This window comes from Protopterus annectens, chromosome 3.part1, assembly GCF_019279795.1.
Source record: "Protopterus annectens isolate FY-2018-M chromosome 3.part1, PAN1.0, whole genome shotgun sequence".
In the NCBI taxonomy this organism is placed as follows: domain Eukaryota; kingdom Metazoa; phylum Chordata; order Ceratodontiformes; family Protopteridae; genus Protopterus; species Protopterus annectens.
The window spans coordinates 1566200582-1566222765 of record NC_056732.1 but is presented as its reverse complement, the minus strand read 5'-3'; the positions used below and the strand labels follow the sequence as shown (position 1 = coordinate 1566222765).

The 22184-nt window shown below is 41.1% G+C and overlaps 1 protein-coding gene across 1 annotated transcript in view; it reads right to left on the bottom strand.

The window, feature by feature from the left end:
* The window catches only part of LOC122797805 (protein HEG-like), a 1359008-nt gene that overhangs the window by 342716 nt on the left and 994108 nt on the right, over positions 1 to 22184 (bottom strand). Inside the window, exon 8 of the mRNA XM_044066326.1 lies at positions 11023 to 11065. Coding sequence (XP_043922261.1) covers positions 11023 to 11065 — 43 coding nt within the window. The remainder of the gene's footprint in view (positions 1 to 11022; positions 11066 to 22184) is intronic.

Here is a 22184-nt window from a genome sequence, read left to right as displayed (position 1 = left end):
AATCAAATAAGGTGCATTCTTTTATTAAAAGAGGGCATTCCAAGAGGCAAGTTGATCAATTAGAAAGCTGTGACCCTACTTTTTTATGTTTATGGTGTGTCTGTGCTTGGTGGAACAGTCAATGCAGTAGATTTATGGGTAAAGAATGAGATCTTTTGTACTGTTTGGATTAATGGGACAGCCACAGAGCTCAAAGTAGATACTGGCTCAAAGTGCAGTGTTATGTCAGCAGAAACATTTGCTAGAGTAAAAGCTGCAGAACAACTTGATATGACAAAGTGTGCTAAGCTTGTTGCTTATGGTGGTGAAGAGATTCAAACCAAGGGCTCAGATGTGCTTTAATGTTACTATGCTGGGAACAGCTATGACTTTCAATTTTACGTAGTCAAGAGACATGTGCAGTCATTATTAGGCCTCAGAGACAGTTTGAAAATGTGACTGTCTTCATTTAATACAGAAGTTCACCATGTAAGCGTGAATGACAACAGCTCAAATTTCATCCAAACTTTTTTTTCTGAGTATGCAATTTTTGCAGACAAACTAGACAAACTACCAGTTGTCTACTGTATGACGTTAGACCCAGAGGTCAGCCCAGTTATCAGACCGGCACCGAAAGTTCCAGTAGCTATGCAGAGCAGAGTCAAAGTCAAGTTAGACAAAATGGTGCAGCAAGGAGTAAGTTGTCTAGTAGAAGAACCACTGAATGGGTATCCTTTATAGGTTCATAGGTTCATAGGTTTATACTAGGCTATCTGCCCTAAGGCATTTATAAGCCTAGCCCAATGTTTTGTGGCTTATGCCACCCCTTATGTTAAAAAATACTGTGCCCATTAGTTTGTTGTGCCTCTGTACAGCAGTGACACAGAGATGATTCCCGGGGTAAACCTACGATCTCCCATCCACCGGTCAAGATTTCTCTTGAACAGAGCCAGCGAGGTGCTCTGCCTCACATGGACCGGGATTTTATTCCACAGCATAGGGAGTCTCTGGGTGACAAATCTATCCCTCCAGCATGTCCTATTTATCCGTGCTAAGGTTTAAGTCGCTTGCTCTAGTGGATCTGGTAGATTTGGATTTTTTGAAGTGGAGCATGTCCATTAATTCCGGGTTGGACATGGCCTTGTATGTCAGGCACAGGTCACCTCTGAGCAGGCGGTATGCGACTGAATAGAGCTGAAGTTTCTTCAGTCTGGCAGCATATGACAGATTTTGGAGTCCCTTTATCCTTTTGGTGAAGAACTTTTGGGGTCTCTCCAATTGCTGTGGGTGTCGGGTGAGATACATCCCGAATGGGGCATTGTACTCGATCATTGGTCTGATAAGTGAAGAGTACAGGGGAACAATGATCTCACTTGATCTGGATGTGAATCCCTTCATGATCAGGTGGGCAATGTAGAAGGTCTTTCTAACCACTTTAGCAATGTGAGTGTCAAAAGAAAGGTCACTGTCAACCTGGGTCCCCAGGTCCCTGATAACCTCTTCTGTGCTTAATGGATTGCCACCTATATGGTAGCTTGGGGTTACCTTGTTTTTCCCGAAGGGTATGACTATACATTTTTTGGCATTTAACTTCAGGCCATGGCTCTGGCACCAGTTATCAGTTTCCGTGAGACCCCTCTGAAGGATATCTGTGTCCGATGTACTTTCCACTATGGCACCCAGTTTGCAGTCATCTGCAAACTTTGTCAGCCATAGTCCTCCTATGTTTGCCTGTACTTCTGAGAAGTAGATGCAGAACAGGGGGCCAAGGACTGAGCCCTGTGGGACACCACTTGTGACCGGCTTGGAGTCTGACATGGCGCCAGCAACTCTAACCCTGTGGGTTCTGTCCTTTAGCCAGTTTGCAACCCATCTTGTGACATATGGGTTTACATTTAAGCTGGTAAGTTTCTCTATAATACCCGAGTGGGGTATTGTGTCAAAAGCTTTTCAAGGTCAAGGTAGGCTGTATGGACTGCCTTTCCCTCATCAATGGCCTTGGTGACTGTTTCAAAGAAGTCGACCAAGTTCAAAAGGCATGATCTGCCCTTGACAAAGCCAAACTGGGTCGGGTCCAATGTCTGCAAGTCCCCTATGTCTTTGTTTATAAGTTCCATTATGATCCTCTCCATAGCTTTGCAGACCAGGCTTGTTAAGCTTATGGGGCAGTAATTACCAGGGTCCGTAGAGGCACCGCCTTTGTGGAGTGGGACCACAGTTGCCGTACGCCACTCCTTGGGCACTTATCCTGTGGTAAGGCTAAGATTAAACAGCTGCCTTATATGCGGGTTTAGTTCCTCGTTGAGTTCGTGTAGCACACAGCCGAGGACACCATCCGGTCCCATTGACGCTGTGTTTTTAGCTTTAGAGAGAGCAGCTTTCACCTGCGCATTTGAGATGTCTGGGAGGCTACACTCCGCTGGGATAGTTATCTCTCCTTTTGGGGGGGAGAGGGGGGTGAAGTTTGCACTGAACCTGTCTGCCAGTATGTTGGCAATGTCTGTGGGTTCAGTGATTTTTGTATCATTTTGGACTAATTCTGCGCATATCTGGGAGTTTCCACCCAGGTTTCTAACATAGCTGAAGAAGGCCTTATGATTGTCTTTTGAATCTATTGCAATTTTCTCTCAAAGTTGGCCTTGGATGATTTTATGAGTGCTCGTATTTTTTTACTAATAATGATCAAGGGTGTCTTCTCTTTTATGGATTTTGCTCTATCATGTAACAGCTTTCTCCTCTTATTGTAAAGTTTGTTAATGGCTGGGGTCCACCAGACTGGATGTTTGCCCTTGGTGGAAAGAGTCTTGGTTTTATTAGGGATTGCCTGATCCATGCAGTCCTGGAGGTGTTCATAGAAGGCATTTGTATGGGCTTCCGCAGCTTGGGTTGTGGTTTCCACTGGCTCGGGGGCCTTGAAGGATACCACACCAGTCTTGAGTAGTGTGAAGTTTGCTTTAGAGAAGTTCTTCACTGTGGTCTTTTTTGTTTGGGGTGGGGCGGGATGTGGATTTCCAGTGAGATAAGTTTGTGATCTGATCTCACCAATGAGGGATATACTTCCGGTGTGGAGCATTTTGTCCCCATGTTTGTGATGATGAGATCTAGTATATTTTCTCCTCTTGTGGGAACGGTGACTAGTTGTTCCATGGCATTTGAATTTATGAACTCCAGGAACCTTTGGGCTAGAAAGTTGGGGCTTGAGTAATGTTCCCAGTCTATATTCGGGTAGTTGAAGTCACCCAATATAATGGTGTTTGGAGATACATTTATACCCTCCAGTGTCTTCAGGAAGGCTGTGTGGGGTTCCTGAGTTTGAGAGGGTGGCCTGTAGCATGCTACAAATTGTAGAGCAGTTTTGCCTATGGTTAATTGCACCTGGATGGTTTCCGATGCTTTGCGTTGCCACCAACCTGGAGGTGTGGGTATCCTTGATGAATATGGATACACCCCTCCTTTTGTGGTGTGGTCCGGGTTTTGGGGCGGAACGCATGATATGAGGTAAAACCTGATAGTGCCGGGGTGCTCTCAGGAGCCTTGAACCAGGTTTCAGTCACAGCACAGACATCAATGTTCTCCATACTGAGAAGGGCCTCGAGTGCGTGCATTTTGAGATTTAGACTTCTGGCATTGAGCAGCATTACCCTTAGTTTCTTCCCATTTTTGTTTTCTAGGGTGGTAGGTTTAGAATTTGAGCCTTGCCTAAAAAAGGCACTATGGGGGTGGCAAGAGCCTTAGCCAATATCAGGAATCCCAGGGGTGACAGGTGCAAGCCGTCCCTTGCGAAGCAGCGTGGCTTGTCAAGCATGTCATCCCAGGCAGACAGACACTGGATCCCCTTTGAATGACACCAGAAATTAAGCCAATTGTTAAAGCTGATCATCTTGTTTCTATGTTGTGGCATCATTCTTGGTGAAGGAAGGATACTGGGTCAGGGTCATACCTGCCTGGGCTACATAATCAGAGAGCTCCTCTATGTCTCTTTTCATGTAGTCCAGGGAGGTATGTCTCAGGTCTTTCACACCAGCATGGGCAATGACTGTGTCATATTTGTACTTGCTGTGGAGTGACCCGAGTGCTTGTGTTATGTGGCAGATTCTAGTGCCCGATAGGCAGCTTACTGTGACCCTCTCCTTGTTCAGCCTGGTGAGTGGGACGTCCGTGTGTCTGACTATGGAGTCACCTATGACAAGTATGTTTGGTGTTGTATTTGGCCTTCAGGGCTGTGACTGCTTTGCACACTGTTTTTGTGGTTTATGTGTTGCCTGTGGTGTGTCATGAGTTGACAGTTGCTTGGATGTCTGCTTTGGAGGCCTCTGCTGTTTAGGTAAATTTTTGCTCAGAGCCTCCGAGTATGACTTTGTGTGTTTATGTGTTTGATTCATTGTTGTGATAGCTTTATGTAAGACTGGTTTTGTGGTGTGTGTAGTTGCCTTCTCCTCCTGTCTGGTCTTGCCAGTCCTGAGTTGAGAGAGCTCAGCCTCCAGTTTGGCTAAATAGCTGCATCTCTCACAAGTATTTGTGTTATGTGGGAGGAGGAGAGGGTTGTCAGTGTACATGAGGCAATTGTAACATTGCCTTAATATTCCCAAATTCACCAATTGGACAGGAGAGGATGCCAGCATCTGGCCCTTCGACATGCTAGAGAAATTTAGAAGTTAGGGGTGTAACTGAATAAGAGAGGACTTAGTAAGGAAGTGGGTACTCCTGGGGGAGGTTTTGCTAGTGAGGGACTTTGTATAATACAGAAGTGCTAAACCTGAAAAGAAGATGCTTTTAAGACAAGTAAAAGCTTTTAGGTAGTAGCTCATAAGAAAAGCTCAGATGATATCAGAATATGTATTGATCTAAGAGACTTGAAGAAAGCATAAAAAATACCTCATCATCCAATGTGCACAGTCAAAGAAGTTGCTGCCCTCATGCCAAATGTCACTGTTTTTTCTGTCTTAGATGCAAAGAGTTAATTTTGGCAAATTTTTTCTTTACCGAAAATCTTCATTGCTAACCACATTTGGTATACCATTTGTAAGATACAGATTTCTGAGAATGCCATTCTGGATACATTCTGCCAGTGAACGCTTTCAGTGTGCAATAGAGTAAATTTTTACTCGCTATCCCTGGGCTATTATAGAAGATGATATTCTAATAGGAGGCAATGGTGAAGCTGAACATGACAGAAACCTCAAGAGAGTTCTGGAAAGAGTACGTGAAGTGAATCTTAAGCTGAATCCACAGAAGTGCAAGTTCAGGCTATGAGAATTTCCTTGCGTTGATCACTTGTTTACCAGTTCAGGCTTATGACCAGATCCTTCCAAGCAGACAGCAATTCTCGCTATGCCATATCCAGACAATGTCCAAGCCCTACAACATTTTCTTGGCATGGTCAACTATGTGGGCAAGTTCATTCCAGATTTAAGCCAACTTTCAGCACCACTCAGAGAGCTGACATACAAAGATGTAATGTGGTCATGGTCAGAACAGCACTGAAGAGTATTTGATGTTCTGAAGCAGAAAATTGCTAACCCACCAACACTCAGCTACTATGATGTTCACAAATCAGTTACTCTTTCCTGTGATGCTTCTAAGTTTGGTCTAGGAGCAGTCATTCTTCAAGAGAGTAGACCATGACTATGAATCGAGAACTCTTACCTAGACTGAGATACAATATGCCCAGATTGAGAAAGAGCTTTTGGCAATTGAGTTTACATGTTTGAAGTTTCATGATTATATTTATGGCCAACCTATCCAGAGCGAAACTGATTAGCAACCTCTTGTTACTATTTTGAGAAAGTCTATGCCTACAGCTCCAGCTAGACTCCAACGCATGATGCTCAAATTGCAGAAATACAATTTTAACCTTGTTTACACAAAAGGCAAACTTCTTTATCTTGCTGATACTGTATCCAGATCACCTGGTAAAAAACACAGAACAGCATAACAATGAGCAACTTGATTTTAAGGTCATGGAAGTGAGACATTTTGCTTCCACATATCTTGATGAGCTCAGAACTCACACAGCTTCAGATCCAGTTCTCCAGAAACTCAACCACGTTATCAGTCGAGAGTGGCCTTCAAAGAAATCTTGTTTACCAATAGAAGTGCAACCATATTTTCCATACAGAGATGAGATATTGTCAGAGAATGGTATTATTATGAAAGAGCTAAAGTGATTGTTCCAAAGTCCTTGCAACAAGAGTATATTAAGATCTTGCATCATGGCCACCCAGGAACTGATTCTACCAAAACAAGGACGAGAGATCTAGTATTTTGGCCTTCTATGTCAAGAGATGTTGAGAAAGTACTTTCATCTTCTTCAGTATATAATAGTACAAAGCCGCATCAATAAAAAGAGACACTTCAGTTAAGCCAGATTCCTGAACTACCTTGGTCGACAGTAGCCACAGATATTTTTCAGTGGAATGGTCAACATTATTTGGTGTTAGTAGACTCTTATTTAAATTGGTTCGATACTGACCTACTTCCCAACCTAACTTCCAGTATTGTCATTTACTAAGTTGAAGTGATATTTTTCTGTCCATGGTAGTCCGCACAGTTATTTCTGACAATGGTGCACAGTTTACAAGTCAGCAGTTCAAGAAATTTGAAGAAGAGTGGGACTTTGTTCATATTACAGGTAGTCCTGAATACCCTCAGTCAAACAGCTTGGCTGAACGTGCAGTTCAAAGTGCAAAACAGCTGTTAGAGAAATCCAGACATGACAATACCAATGTTTATCAAACTTGTTAAATCTCAGAAACATTCCTTGTGATAAACATCTTTGTTCATCTGCCCACAGACTTATGTCAAGACAAACCAAAGCCATACTACCAATCAGCAGTAGTTTATTGGCTCCAAGTGCTAAGAACAACAAAGCAGTAAAAGCCCAATTATTGAAAAAACATTTGTCTCAGACATTTTACTATGATAAAATGAGCAAACTGCTCAGTTCTTTGCAAAAAGGGGAGATAGTGAGGATGCAGACATCAAAAGGTTTTGATCGCATCGGATTTGTGAAAAGTTTGTGTCAAGAGCCAAGATCATACATTCTGGAATCACAAGGAGTGGAACTCAGACGAAATTAGAAACATTTGTTTCCAGTGTCTAAACCAGGGCTACAGCATCTTGCCCGTGACAGAGATTCTAATTTTCAGAGTGACTTGTCCAGTGTTCCTGTTCCAGAGGACATTCCATCAGTAATCTCTGTTCCTGAGAAAATCCCTGAGACTCCTCAAGCAGAACATTCCCAAGTGACTGTCCCTGTTGCTAAACCCAGTCCTAACTATTATGTCACAAGATCAGGTCACACCTCAAAACCTGATTACAGATGCACGGCAACCTGGATATGACTGTTGTCATGTTGTGCCATTCTGAGTGAGCAGCCAGAGTGTGAGCATGCAAGTATGCAGTCAGTTAGTTATTTAGATAGTTTTTTAAGTTTAATGTTCCTGCCATTCATCCTGATGCATTTGTATACAATAAGCTACTTAAAGAAACATCCAGGCCTCAATGTCTTTTTAATGCACATAAGAACAGCGAAAAGTCTAGTTTGCCTTGTTGAAATTTTTTAGTCTGATTTCACCCTTTGTCAGTTATGGTGTTAGTGCCAGCTCAAAGGTAACTGATTTGTGGTCAGTTTTAACTAATGAGGGTCCGACAGTTGCGGCAGTACATCTGTTTGACATGTTGGTGAGGACCAGATCCAGAATGCTTGTTCCCCTTGTTGGGGTATAGACAATTTGTTCCAGGACATTTGCATTAACAAAGTCAAGGAACTTTTAAGCTAGCGAGTTTGGGCTAGTGTAAGTTTCCAAGTTGAAGGTGGGATAATTGAAATTCCCCATAGCCAGTGTATTCGGTACAATTTGGATTGTCTCCAGTTTGGTCAAATAGGCCAACTCTCTCTAATGGAAAAATAATTATTATCTTCATATCCTTTTAGCTTGATGGGCTCAAGCTGAACCTGGTGAGAAGAGGGATAATTTATAATAAAAAAGAAGAAGGTGGTTTAAATTTCAAAAAATCTACTGCTGTATTTAGAATCTATGCATTTATTTTAGGTAATGATAAAGGAAAAGGAAAGGGAAAAATAAATGGTAAATGGGATGTTATATGATAAAAGATAAAAAATGTATGAGAAGAAAAACAGGTGAAAGGAAAAGGAGACAGGATGGAACCAAAAGAATATGATAAGAAAATGAAATTATCTAAGTTAAAAGTAAGCGAGGTTAATAAGAAAATAAAAGAATGGTATAATATAATTTTAGAAAAAATTGTGCCCCATAGAAGGAATTAAAATATGAAAAAAGACAATAAAAAGAAAGAAGGAGAGTTTTTTTTCTTTTTTCTTGCTTTTTTTATTTGCAAACACCTTTATTGAATTATCACTTGTTGACAGGCAAATTTACATTCATATAAAAGTAATCAAACTATAAAAAACATTATACTTCACACACATTGATATACATCATATAATCTAAGCAATGTTACATAAATTATTCAGTTCTTGCTTTTTTTTTTTTTAAGCAAGAAACATCTTTATTAAACCATCACTTACTACATAGGCAATAATACAGTTATATAAAGGAAAACAAACCACACCAACACAATCCTAGTCGCAGGTATTTTACATCACAAACCATACTCACACACTCCCAGTTGCAAACATTATACATCACTTAAAATCTACCCAGTCTTTCTCACTCAAACATTACATAGCTCATTTAAGTCCTGGTGCCTTTTAGGCCTCGTTCTTCCCTTGTATGCATTGTTCCCACAATTCCCATTTTTCCTATGTAGTTTGCTCCTACTCTTTTCTAAAGATCTCAGTTCCAGCAGTTTTATCTCTGTTACTTTATTCACTACTTCCAGTATAGTTGGTTTCGATTTTGATTTCCATTTTCTAGTAATTGCTTTTTTGTCAGCCACCATTAATAGACACAGTAAGGCCTTACCATGTCTAGACAATTCTTTTATGTATCATAGCACAGAAAAATTGTCTCCCTTGTCAGACCAATGATAATATTTATGAAGGAGAGTAGTTTTGTGGAGAATTTTATCAGACAACTTACTTGTAAAAGGAAATACAAAATATAAAGTAATGAAGGAAGGAAAATGTGTTGACTATAGTGAAGAGGAAGCAACAAAACTTTTTTTGCACTGCAAAAAGAATAAAGAATTTTGGGAAATTTAAAAAATGAATACAGATGGGAAAGATTTAAATATATAAATATGAATGTTATATAATTTATGGGAAGTATGATAAAGTAAAGATGTGCTATAAATAAGTGGAATAAACTATTGTTTGTTACAATATGAGTGCTGTGGAAAAAAAGGTGAGAATTTGTTATATAACAAGAAAAGGAAGAAGCTGATGGATTAGCTGAAATAAGAAGATGGTTATGAAAGAAAGAGTGGGCAAAGAGGGTAAATGTAAATGAAGAAAAAACAAAAGAAATAGAACTGTTTAGTTAAGTTCTTTGTGTTGATAATGATGTAAAAAAAAGAGTGTGCAAATAACTGATTTAAAGGTTTTTTTTAATATGGTATAAAATTACTCTAAATGTTAATAAACCATCCACTATTCTTTTCAATAGGTGTCTTGGGATTTTTTATATCCACCTGAGCTACCACCAACTCAAGCAGATGGGACTTTAGTTTAGCATCTTATCAGAAAGACGGCGCAGTTTTGAGTGTGTCAGCCCCCTGCTGCAGCTCTGTATTGTCAGCAATTTGAAAATTAATCTAATCATCTGGAGGGGAAAAGAACCCACAGCCTTCTTTCTGTTCTTCTATGACCAAAGATTATTACAGTCTGTGATGAGCCACTGACACTACAAATTAAGATTCATGAAACATCAGTACTAACATCTGTTCTACTGTAACACCCTACGGTAGAAAAAAGAGAAAAAGAAAAACTGATTTAAACATGTTTATCAATGAAAAATAAAATGATTGCCCAGTTGCAAGGCTTAGCAAATGTACTTACATAAATAATTTATACAAAGTTTACAATAAGTAAAGACACATATATGATTGCTATAGGCACACATATCCATGGTGACAAGTCATATCCGACTCTTACAGTGACCCCATGAACAGTTGCCACCATCCAAGGAGTTTGCTAACTGAGTAATAGACAGCAGTAGATTGACAGACAGTTGCAAAGGTATTAGCTGAACCACAGTGCCAGACAGATTTTGAATAATCCCCCTGAAACAACTTGTAAAGGTATTATGATTCCTTACTAGAAAACTGTGTGGGATGGAAGCTTAAAACTCAGGAAAGGTTTCAGGAATTGCCAGTTTAGTCTGCTTGTTACTAATTACTTGGTGGTAGCCTTTGTCTTGCCTATTAAGGTAATGTCTGATGCAGTTCTGTTTGAAATTCTGTATGTACAATACATCACTGGAAAAGCTAAAGTTACATTTGGGAGTCTAGTACTAGTTTCAATGTCAGTAACAAAAACAATCATAGAAAAAGTGTACATTGCCTTTCAAGATTATGGAATAAGCTTCTTGTTTCAGTCATAAAACAGTCATTAACTTTTGTCAAGAATAGTCTTTTAAGTTGTGTCTTTTGGCTTTTCCCGGTTAGGGGTCGCCACAGCGGAATTCCGGTCTGCTAATGATTGGTAGTTGATTTTTACGTGCCGAGTTACCAGCCCTGATGCACAACCTTTAACGAAGGTATGCCCTTTCATGCATGTCTCCATGCAGAAGACGCTCTAGCTGACAATCGAACTGGACAGCGTCTTACTTTGAGGCGACAACGCTACCGCAGCACCACCACCGCGGGTTAAGAGCAGTCTTTTAAGTATAAAGGTAAAATACAAAATATCAGCATGAGCTGTGTTAATCCTGCTTTTTTGGAAGTGACGGCAGTAGATAGCAAGCTTGACAATCAGACCTATGAACCTAACATTCCATGTAAAACAATTGGATATAACAGCTCCTCTATAAAGAGGAAACATAAAAAAATAGACAAGAGAAAAACTTTTCTGAAAATAGTAGTTAAAGGGTGAAAGTCTGACAATGAAGAGACACTCACCTCAAACAGAGGCCATCTTTTAACTGGAAGCCACTTTCACAAGCTGCAAAACAAAACAAAACAAAAAAGTGCAGTTAGTAAATTTTAAATAGAATTTACAACTGTGGTTAAACTAATGAAAAATAAACAGATATGTCAACACATTCCTCATTTGTAAATATATGTTAATCATTTATCAAAAAAATAAAAATCTCACTGAAAAAGTACGACAGGCATGCTATATTTTCAAAGGAAAAAAAGGCAGTAGGATTCAATAAAGCCTACACAGTGTTTTTTTCCACTATATGCAAATTGTGGCACAATGCCCACACAGGCATAGAAGCTATTAAATTCAGTAAGCACCGTGGTCAGCATAGCATGCTATGTACTGCATAAACAGCTGAACTGCATGCCAATCAACCAAGGCAACATGCTGGAGCAATTCAACATACTATAAAGCAACCATGCAGACTCTGCTCTGATGCTCCCCATGAATTCCAAAACTTTTGGAATATAGTCATGGAAAGGAGTCTACGCTATAAGAATAAAAAGTAAAATGTGTGAAATATGTACAGAACCACCTTAACATGTCACAGTATGCTGGGTGCAACACAATGCGAGTAATAATACAACATAATCTTAATTTCTGTAATAACAGAAATGCAGTTTTGCTCCCCACCCCCAAATGAACAATATACTTGTAAGTAATGCAGATAAATAAAAGGGTAAAACTGCATGCTAATCAAAATAAAAATAAAAAAATTAAACAGACTATTTATAGCTCATGTCAGCATATGCAATATGTACTTGCCAAAATGCAGGCATATAATCTAAAAAACAGACTAATGTATGCATACTTGCTTTTACTGTTGAGATATGCATGCTCAATTTGATGCAACTGTATAAAATACCAAACAAGGTATCTTTAATGTTAAATGTTACAATAATATTACTCTTCTGCTGCATAAATATCACATGCCTCCCCCATCCTCACCATAGCAACATGGGTCCTAATGTTGCACTCCCTTTCCATGTCAATTGTAGAAAAAGCAGAACAGAACAGAATACAATTATAAATACCAGCCTTGCCTATATAAAGCTTTTAAGCCTTATAAGTGCTCTCTGTAGTTGATACTTACACATCTGTGGGATGTCCTCCATCCTAAATTCCTCAATCCAAGAATTGAGGATATGCCTCTTCCTCTGAAGTAGGTCACTAAAGTGGTACCTACATTAGTCCCCAGTGTGCAGGATACCAATGGCACTGGATACAGCCTGGGCCAAACTATCTCAAGCTTCTGATTTATATTGGGAGTCAGAATAGTCACCCTGCAGCAACCTGGCACTGTAGTGTTTCACTAGGAGGCCAAAAGAATCTTGGACACCCCCTCCTTGTGCCCTAAAAGTCACATCCTCTCCACAAACACCTGCATATCTCATGTCTGACATGCATCAAGAGCAATGGACACTGATGGTTTCCTACCAGTTCCAATTATTGTGTTTACTGGGAGTGTGTACAGTTTGAATATGTTGTTCACTGTCGAGCAAACACGATGCACCGGGGTGCGCACTGCTGAGCAACATGTTTGCGCAATGGTAAGCAGTGCACAACAGTGGCAAGCAATGCAATTTCAAGGTTATTTCATGTACAGGCAGTTGTGTAAGTGTGTTAGTCAAATTTGAAGGCCATGCCATGCCAGAGAGCAGACACAGACTTAAAGAAACATAGTACACAGTATACCCACAGTCATACATTTGATAATAAATATAATACATAGAACAATAAATAAAGAAATAACTGGCAATATTAGTGCCTAAGCCCTCATGCATATAATTAATATCAGCTACATTATGTCAAGTGTTATAAGTGAGAGTGACTATAATGGGATGTGGAACAACAGTAAAAGTGCATGGAATATGCTGTATTTGAACCCAGGACCATGTGTACGGCAGTCCTACACTTACACCTGTTGTCACAACAAGGTTAAAAAACACTTGCCTATGTTGCAGTTCATTGCTATAAACTGGTACGTCACAGCATTAAAGCAAAGATTGCACACCCTGTACTAGAACCCAGGACCATATGTATTCTAGCTCTGCACTTATACCTGCTGCCAGAGGACTAGTAACATGACATTCCCTATCTTATTGTAATTGTTGTTAAGGTCTTGCTGTTAAGCATCTCTTTTTGGGGGACCAAAGGTGAGTTACTATTATGGCACATACACGGGTACACTGTTCTTTTGTGGGGGGGTAACAAAGCTGAGTCACTATTATGGCACAAGCAAGGATATACTGTTCTTTTGGGGGAAGCAAAGGTGAGTCACTGTTATGGCACAAACAAGAATGGACTGTTCTTTTGGGGGAGCAAACAAGGATATATTGTTCTTGATACTCACCTTGTTTTACATCCTGCCTGTTGTCTGATCTTATGAGGGTTGTGAAGTCAAAATCTGTAATGTGTATCATTATTTTCTAATGTCTCTCTTTACTGATTTTCCAGTACAAAGGTATGATGCTAAACTGAGGGCATCCAGTGATCATCAATACATTTGAGAGGTTTGACTGTATGAATCTTTGATGCCTGTGGCCTACTACTTACTAATGAACACATATAAGTCAAATAAGTCTTCACTGTCTCATGTTAACGTAATTTCTATACAAGTCTCCCAATTTTTACTTGCTTACTGTACCAAGTGATGAAATACAAGGATATGCCATAATATTATTAAACAGTACACTCCAGGTTCAGGAATTGCCTCATAAATGCAGTAGTTGCCACATTGTTACTTCAGGGCTGACTCTGATGCAAGCAATACACAGCCAATACATGGAGAGGTAAATGTTGTGTGTATTGCCTGGCATCAATGTTACTATATGTATGTGAAGTAGGAGGAAGGTTTTAGGCCCCTAGGTGGTGCCTCATGTGCTACGTGTTGCCTCTTAGCCAATGCAAGGGCATACTGAGCATTCCTATGTCTGCCTACACCCACAACTGTTGGTTCCTCCTCTGACTCATCATCTGCTTGTGATTGTAGTGACCTTGGCATTGGTGGTGGGATGTGAGCCCCTTCCCCTTGCTGAGCTTGCTGCAGCTGCTGTTTCATCAGGATTGTGTCATGTAGCATGGCTTGTACTGTGAAGATTTCTTTACATGTCCATGGATTGTACTGCAGGGGTCCCACAGATATATCAGGCATCAGAACCGTGACTTCTGCTGCCCAAAGACACCATTAATGGCATTTCGTTTGAGTGTGTGCCTCATTATGGCATTCTTCCATGGGTGTGTGTGTGCATTTCTGATAGGTGTCATCAGCCATGGTTCCATAGTTTACATCCCCCAGAAAAATTACCCTGTGGGATATCCTCCCTTAGCAAACATCTGGTATAGTTGGGAGGTGTGTCAGTTATGTGAGTCATGGTTGCCATCACACACGTTTAAGATAATTCCCTTGGCATTACACATGACTTGTCAGTTGATAGAGTGGTAGCCCTTTATGTTAATGTGAAGCCTACCCTGTTTCCCAGGTGATGCCTTAATTTCTACATGAGTGCAATATATGGCAGCCAGTACTTCAGGGTAGTGTGCCACCTAGTTGAACTGTTGCATGTTTCTGGCACTCTCCTCAAAGATACAGGGAAAATATATGTGCTCTCTGACATGTTGGAGCATAGCATCTAGGAACTGGTGGAGGATCCTGGATGCTGATGCTTGTGACACCCCCAGCATATCTCCTGTTGGTCTCTGAGAGGTACCTGTAAATAATATTTTAAGGGCTACACATACCCTAGTTTTCATCTGCTGTCAGCCAATGTGGCCATGTCTGATCACGCTCCCATAGTGGCAGTACTTCCACTGTTCCATCTGTGAGTGTGTTGTCCACATCAAGACATGTCAGACCATAGGGGTCATGGTCCTGGGTCCTGGATGTTTCCATGAAGGGAGCTCATCCATCACACATTGGTCACATTCAGGTAGCAGCACTGCATCTGACTGTGGGTATGGATATGACAGTGCAATTTCTGGCAGAGCCAGTTCCCATGGTCGGGGACAACAACAATGAACTGCCACCTCTACTATGCCTGGATCACACCTGTCTTACAGACCACAAAATAGAGCTAGCACAGAGCTTGGCTATGTTCATGCAAACACTCACACATAAATTTCATTAAGAGGACCCCTCCAGACACACACACAACAGTTGCTCATTTTGTTTCACTGGCCATTTTTTGTTTTATCCCAATGTCTGTGTTCTTCTCCTTATTACTCCCACACCCTTTCCGACCTTTTGTTTCAGTCTAGGCTTCCTGCCCCCCCCCCCCCCCCCCCCACACACACACACACAAAAACACCCTGTGGAAGTGATGATAACTGTGCCATATCTGTTTTCTATCTTTTGCATTTGGGGATACAAAAGCTGTGTCTGATGCTCAGGGTGCATACCTAACTTAGTGCTTAGCATATCTGCATTTGTGTTGTTGAACTGCTCATTTTACCTTTGACTTATATTGGCCTTGGAAAGTTAGACGGTTGACAGCATCAAATTTCACAACTTTATAGTGAATGCTCTTGTAAGGGTTGTGAAGTCAGAAAATGCAATATATATCATTACTTCTAATTTCTCTCTTTAATTATTTTCCAGGACAAATGTATGGTGCGCATCATAAGTCATGCCACCATATTCAGATTTTAGGATTGTATGACAGTACTGTAATCAAACCTCATCAGAACAGTAAGACAGTATAATGCTCTCTTTTGCATGTACCTCAACAGGCACATGCAGCAGTCGGACTAACTACAAGGCTTTCTCAGCAAGATAAAGCTATGCCATGATGTATGTGTATAGATTAAAAGCCATGTAACTGTAATATGTCTGGTATAGGATGAGGTGATGTCTGTCTAGCCTCCAGGCCAGTGTCTGACCATACCCTGGTAGGATGACTGCATATCTAAAAATCTGATATAGCTGATCACATCAGTATTGTCTGTTGGGAATGTGGTTCCACATGCTGTGGTAAAAGGCTCTCTGTAATATCAAGCAAAAGCATGCATGCACACACACACACACACACACACACACACACACACACACACACACACACACACACACACACACTTGACTGCAGTGAAAACAGAATACCTATCTATGTAATTACACAGACTACAGAATGCAGCACTTAATGCAAGCACCATGGCACAAGTATGACTTTTGCAAGACTGCAGCTGAACTTATAGCACGTGACATCAGCAGGACATGTGTGAAACAAGATGTTAGCAGACCTGCATAGGGTCACAGTTTCATAGGTTCATATGAAGCTGCTACCATAATGCCCCTGGATTCCTAGGGTCATAGGAAGTTACTAGGCTATTGGACCTAGGGCCTTTTCAAGCATAGCAAAGTTCTACCATTGTTCCCTTATAAACCAAGATATGTAGTCCATATTTGAGAATCCATGATCAACACTGGTTGCCCCTGCCTAAAAGTGGCATAGGAGAACCTCCCATGTAATTTTATAATTTCCTATCCAATTATCCAAGTTACGCATAAAAAAGGTCATTGAGGAACTCCGTTTCATGTGAACTTGGAGTGCGTTGCATAACAGTGACAATCTCTGGGAGACATATCTGTTTCTCCAGCATGTCCTGTTGATGTCACAGGCTAGTGAGTCTTGCCCCATTTGACTTGCAGAGGTGCATAATTTCCATTAAGGCAAGGTCTGAGAGTGCTCTGTAGGCCAGGCACAAGTAGGTCATGTGTTGAAGTCCCTGGATTTTCTTGATGAGAAACTTCTTAGGTCTCTCCAGCTGCTGCAGGTGTCTCATGAAGTACATGCAAAAGGGAGCACTGTACTCTATTATTGGTCTGATAAGGGATGAGTTCAATGGATTGATAACATCCTCAGTCTTGGATGCTATGCCCTTACTTATGAGGTGTGCAACATAAAAGGCCCTCCTTACTACTGTGGTCACATGATTATCAAAGTTGATATTGCTATCAACCTGCATTCTCAAATCTCACACCATTGGGTTGGAACTTAGGGGGTATTATTAAGAGTGTAATTTTTAAGTACCTTTCCTTTGCAAAAGAGGATAATTGGACATTTTTTTGGTTAATTTTAAGTCTGTGGCTTTGACAACAATCATTTATGCATGTAAGCTCATTTTGTAGTATGTTGACATAATTTGGGAATTCAACGATTGCAAACAGTTTGCAGTCATCAGCAAACTTGGTGAGCCACAGGCCATCTGTTATCACCTAAATTTCTGAGAAACAGATTCCAAACAGTAAGAGGCCTAGCACAGCCACTTGCAGAACACCACTGGTAACAGGTCTGCAGGTAGAGGTGGAATCTCCAACTATGACTGTATGTATTCTGTTGGTGAGCCAGGTGGCTACTCATCTAATGATGTATGGGCTAATCCCCAGCTGGTTGAGCTTCTCACGGATGCCTGAGAGGGGATTGTGTCAAAGTCCTTGGCCAAGTCGAGATAGGCAGTATGTACTGATATACCTTCATCCAGGGCTTTGGTGACACTCTTGAAGAATTTCACTAGTTTTAACAGGCATGACCTGCCCTTAACAAAACCAAACTGGATCAGGTCAAGAGTTTGAAGGTCACCAATTTCCTTGTTGATAAAGTCCAAGATGATTATCTCCATGGCCTTACACAGAAGGCTTGTCAGGCTTATGGGTCAGTAGATCCCTAGGTCGGTTGAAAGACCCCTGTGTGCAAGGAGGGTATGGTTGCTGTTTTCCACTCTGTCAGGATAAAGCTAGTACTTAGACTGTGGTTGAAGAGAGTACCCAGTCATTCCTCTAACTCTTGCTTTATAACATTTAGTAAGTGACCTGAGATGTTATCTGGTCCCATACTAGCTGTATTTTTCACCTTTGTGAGTGTAGTTATGACCTTTTCTTTTGAGATAATAGGTACAGAACTGGTGACGGGTATGCTTTGGGGTATGATTGCTAGAGACAGGGGTGGGAAATGTTTGACAAACCTGTCTGTTAACAGGTTGGCGATGTCCTCAGGTTCAGTATGACTGATACCATCCACTATGAATTCAGTGCAAAGCTGGACCTTCCCTTTTACATTACAGACATAGCTAAAGAATGCATTGTGATCATTTTTAGCTCTAGATGTTAATTTAGTTTCATAATTAGCTTTAGAGAACTTTACAAGATGTCTCATTTGCTTGTTCAACTGTGGAGGGTGTTCTACCGCTAAGACAATTTCCTCTAATACCTGGACATCAGTTTCCTTCTCATGTTGTATAATCTACTTATGCTAGATGTTCTGGTATTGTTAAGTCTATACATTTGTAAAGCTGTTTATGCAAAGCATTTGTACACCTTCATATCGGAGTCTTTACTGTCAGTGGTGGCAGGAGGACTGAAACTATGTATGCCATTGCTTATGAGGCTATAGCTTTCTTTAGCGAAACTTTTAAACCTTTTTGATCCTGAGGGGAGTCAGGTATGATTGTTACATTGAATGTGCCTGATTTATGATCAGATCTTACCTGGGCTGGTCTCACACATGGGGTGGTGCAACAATCTCCCATGTTGGTAACTACTAGGTCAAGGACATTCCATTCCCTTATGGAGGTGCAGACTAACTGTTCCATAGCATTTGTGTTTACAAAGTGCAGGAATCTTAGGGCAAGTGTGTTTGAGCTCAAATTTGTATCCCAGTCAATGGAAGGATAGTTAAAGTCACCCATGCCTAGGGTGTTTGGCTGTATTACTAGTGACTCAAGTAGGTCCAGGAAGGCAATGTATGGTTTTCATGGTTCACAGTGGTGGACCTGTAGCTAACAATGACATGGGCGGGGGGTGTCTTTCCTACAGACTTGAAGTAACTCCAGGGAGTCATAATGCATATCTGGTCTTGAGGTGCATTTGTCTTTCATGAAGATGGATACACCTCCTCCTTTGTTTCTTTGACGTTCATTTTGTGGCCTGAACATATGGAATGCATTATAGCCTTTCATGGCCGGAGTACTCTCATTGGACCTAGACCATGTCTTTGTTACAACACAGATATCAACATCTTCTAAGTAAGTAGTACCTCCATTCAGTGTAGCTTCTGATCTACACTCCTAGCATTAAGCAGCATAACCTTGAGTTTGACTTTTGAGAATAATTTTACATCAGGATTTTTTTTGTTATGACATTGCCTAAAAAAGGCACTGTGGGAGAGACAAGTACAGTGGCCAGTAACCAAAAGGCAAGAGGTGACAGATGAAGATCATCCCTGGCAAAGCAGCATGGTCTGTCAACCAAATCATCCCAGGCTGACAAATACTGGCTCCCCCTGGACTGAGTACAGTAGCTAAGCCAATTGTTGAAGTCAATAATTATTTTCTTTGTATTGAGGCTTCATCCTGGGTGAAGGTAGAATGCTGCTTAGGGCTATGGACATACCTGTCTGGGACAGATAATCTGAGATCTCAGCTATGTCTCTCTTCATATAGCCAGTGAAGTTAGTTTCAAATCATTAACTTCAACGTGGAGTACAACAGATGTGTAACTGACTGTGCTTGTTGTTGAGAGACTTGAGTATGTACATGACTTTGTGGATCTTGGCACCTGACAGGCAGCTGATCTTGACTTTCTCCTTGTACAAGCTGGTGAGGGGGGTCATCTGTGTGTCTCACTATGGATTCGCCAGTTTACCTTTACAATGTTGAGGTGCACATCTGCGATGGTCAGACGTGAGAAAGGCTGTTTTCAAAAGTTCATATTAGCAAACTAAAAAATGCCAAACTCACAAAAGAGCAAATAACAGTGTGCATTTGCTCTTTTGTGAGTTTGGCATTCTGAGTGGAGATTGCACTACAGTGGGGATCAGGACATGTGTCTCTTCCCTCACTGTAGTGCAATCTCGGAGTGTGAGTCACTGGGGATATATCTTTCTCCCCCGCATGCTCTGTTTATGTCACAGACTAGGCTGAGAACTCTAGTCTAAGTTATAGATGCAGAGGGGCTTGCCCCCCCTGCAAAATAGTCATCTGAGACATCCGGATGTGATGGGTGTTTTGCACAAAGTTGACATTTCCAGAGTATTGACATTCTTTGGGGACCAGGCTAGCTCTTACAAGGATTCAATGGTTCAGTTTCTGAGATTTCAAGTCAGGTACATGAACAGTCGCACACATGTGTTGCAACATTTTAAAGGTAAACCAGATTCAACTATGACCAAGACAAGGGTTTTCAGGTGTTTTGCCTTAAAGGCTTAATGGCTGACACACTGATACATTTGTTTTTATGTGTAGTGGGTTCCGTTTGGCCTGTAATATGCACAAAAGGTTTGCGTTTGTAAGGTCCCTGATTTTTTGGTTCATAGGTTCATAGGTTCATACTAGGCTATCTGCCCTAGGGCATTTATAAGCCTAGCCAGAGTGTGTGTGGCTTCACCACCCCTTAGGATGAGAATACTATACCCATTAGTTTGCTGTGCCTCTGTCCAGCAGTGACACAGAGATGATTCCCGGGGTAAACCTACGATCTCCCATCCACTCGTCAAGATTTCTCTTGAACAGAGTCAGTGAGGGGCTCTGCCTCACATGGACTGGGATTCTGTTCCATAGTGTAGGGAGTCTCTGGGTGATGAATCTGTCCCTCCAGCATGTCCTATTTATATCCGTGTTGAGGTTTAAGTCTCTTGCTCTCATGGCTCTGGTGGATTTGGATTTTTTGAGGTGGAGCATGTCCATTAATTCCAGGTTGGACATGGCCTTGTATTCCTACTCTAGATCCATTGTACAGTTGCATCTCTCACATATTGTATTTTAAGTTTTACAAGTACATGGTTGTCCATATAAATGAGGCAATAGAAGCCTAGGCCATGTCTTAACCTAGCATAGGTATGCTTCTAATGACTATCTCCCCACATGTGAGGTTATGTATTGTGCACTTGGTTTGTTGATGAGGTAAATTGTGTGCATTAACAACCTGTTTGATACCTAGATTGTTGTTTCCTGAAAGAGAGAGCATTTATTCTAGATCCATTGTACAGTTGCATCTCTCACATATTGTATTTTAAGTTTTACAAGTACATGGTTGTCCATATAAATGAGGCAATAGAAGCCTAGTTTTGTAAAAACACAAGTAGCCTTATTAAGCATATTTAGAGCAATTTTGTGAGTAGCAACAAGTGGGCCTGTCTCCGAGGGGCATAACTGGCAACCCAGAGGGGACTTTAGTATCGCCCAACCATAGTGAAGGTTGAACATGAACAGGGTCATTGAGGAGCACTGCTTCAAATGCAGTGCGAGCCTATTACAGAGGAGTGTGAGTTGCTGGGAATATATCTTTCTCCCCTGCATGTTCTGTTTATGTCACAGACTAGGTTGAGAACCCTGGCCTAAGTTATTCTTGTCCCATTTGATTTCCAGATGTCTAGCACTTCCAGTAGGGCAGGCATAGATCACCTCTCAGCAGCTTTCAAGAAACTGACTACAGTGACAGTTCTTGTAGTCTTTCCATGTATATGATGTTTGGAGGTCTGGCATTCTCCCAGTTACAAACCTCTATTTTTTTCTCCAGTTGCTGCAGTTACCTGTTGAGATACAGACAGAAGGGAGCCTTGTACTCAATTACAGGTCTGATAAGGGTGAAGTTCAATAGAACTATGATTTCCCAGGTCTTGTCTGTGATGTCCATATATATATGATGTGCACAATGCAGCATGTGTCTCTCACCACTATGGACATATAATGATAAAAGTGTAGATTACTCTGAACATATGTTCACAAGTCTCACAACACTGTGTCTGAGCTGAGAGGGGTGCTATGTATATCATAATTAGCAGGGGTATTTCATTTCCAAAGGGGACAATGAGGCATTGTTTGCTGTAAAGTTCAATCTGTGAGTTTTGCAACAATCATTTGTCTTTGTCAGCCCCTTACCATCACTGGGGGAATCTATATGAGAGTGTCCAATAAACGGTAATCTGCAAAAGTGGTAAACCACAGGCCACCTACTGTTGCCTGCACTTCAAAAAAGTAGTTTCCACACAGTTGATTGGCCAGCACAGATCCTTGGGATATTCCACTGGTAAGTGGCAAGTGGGGCTGCAATCCCAACTTTGAGAGTGTGTGTTCTGTTGGTGAGGCAGTCGGCTATCCAGCTAGTACTGTATCACTTAATTCCTAGATGGGACATTTTCACTATGAG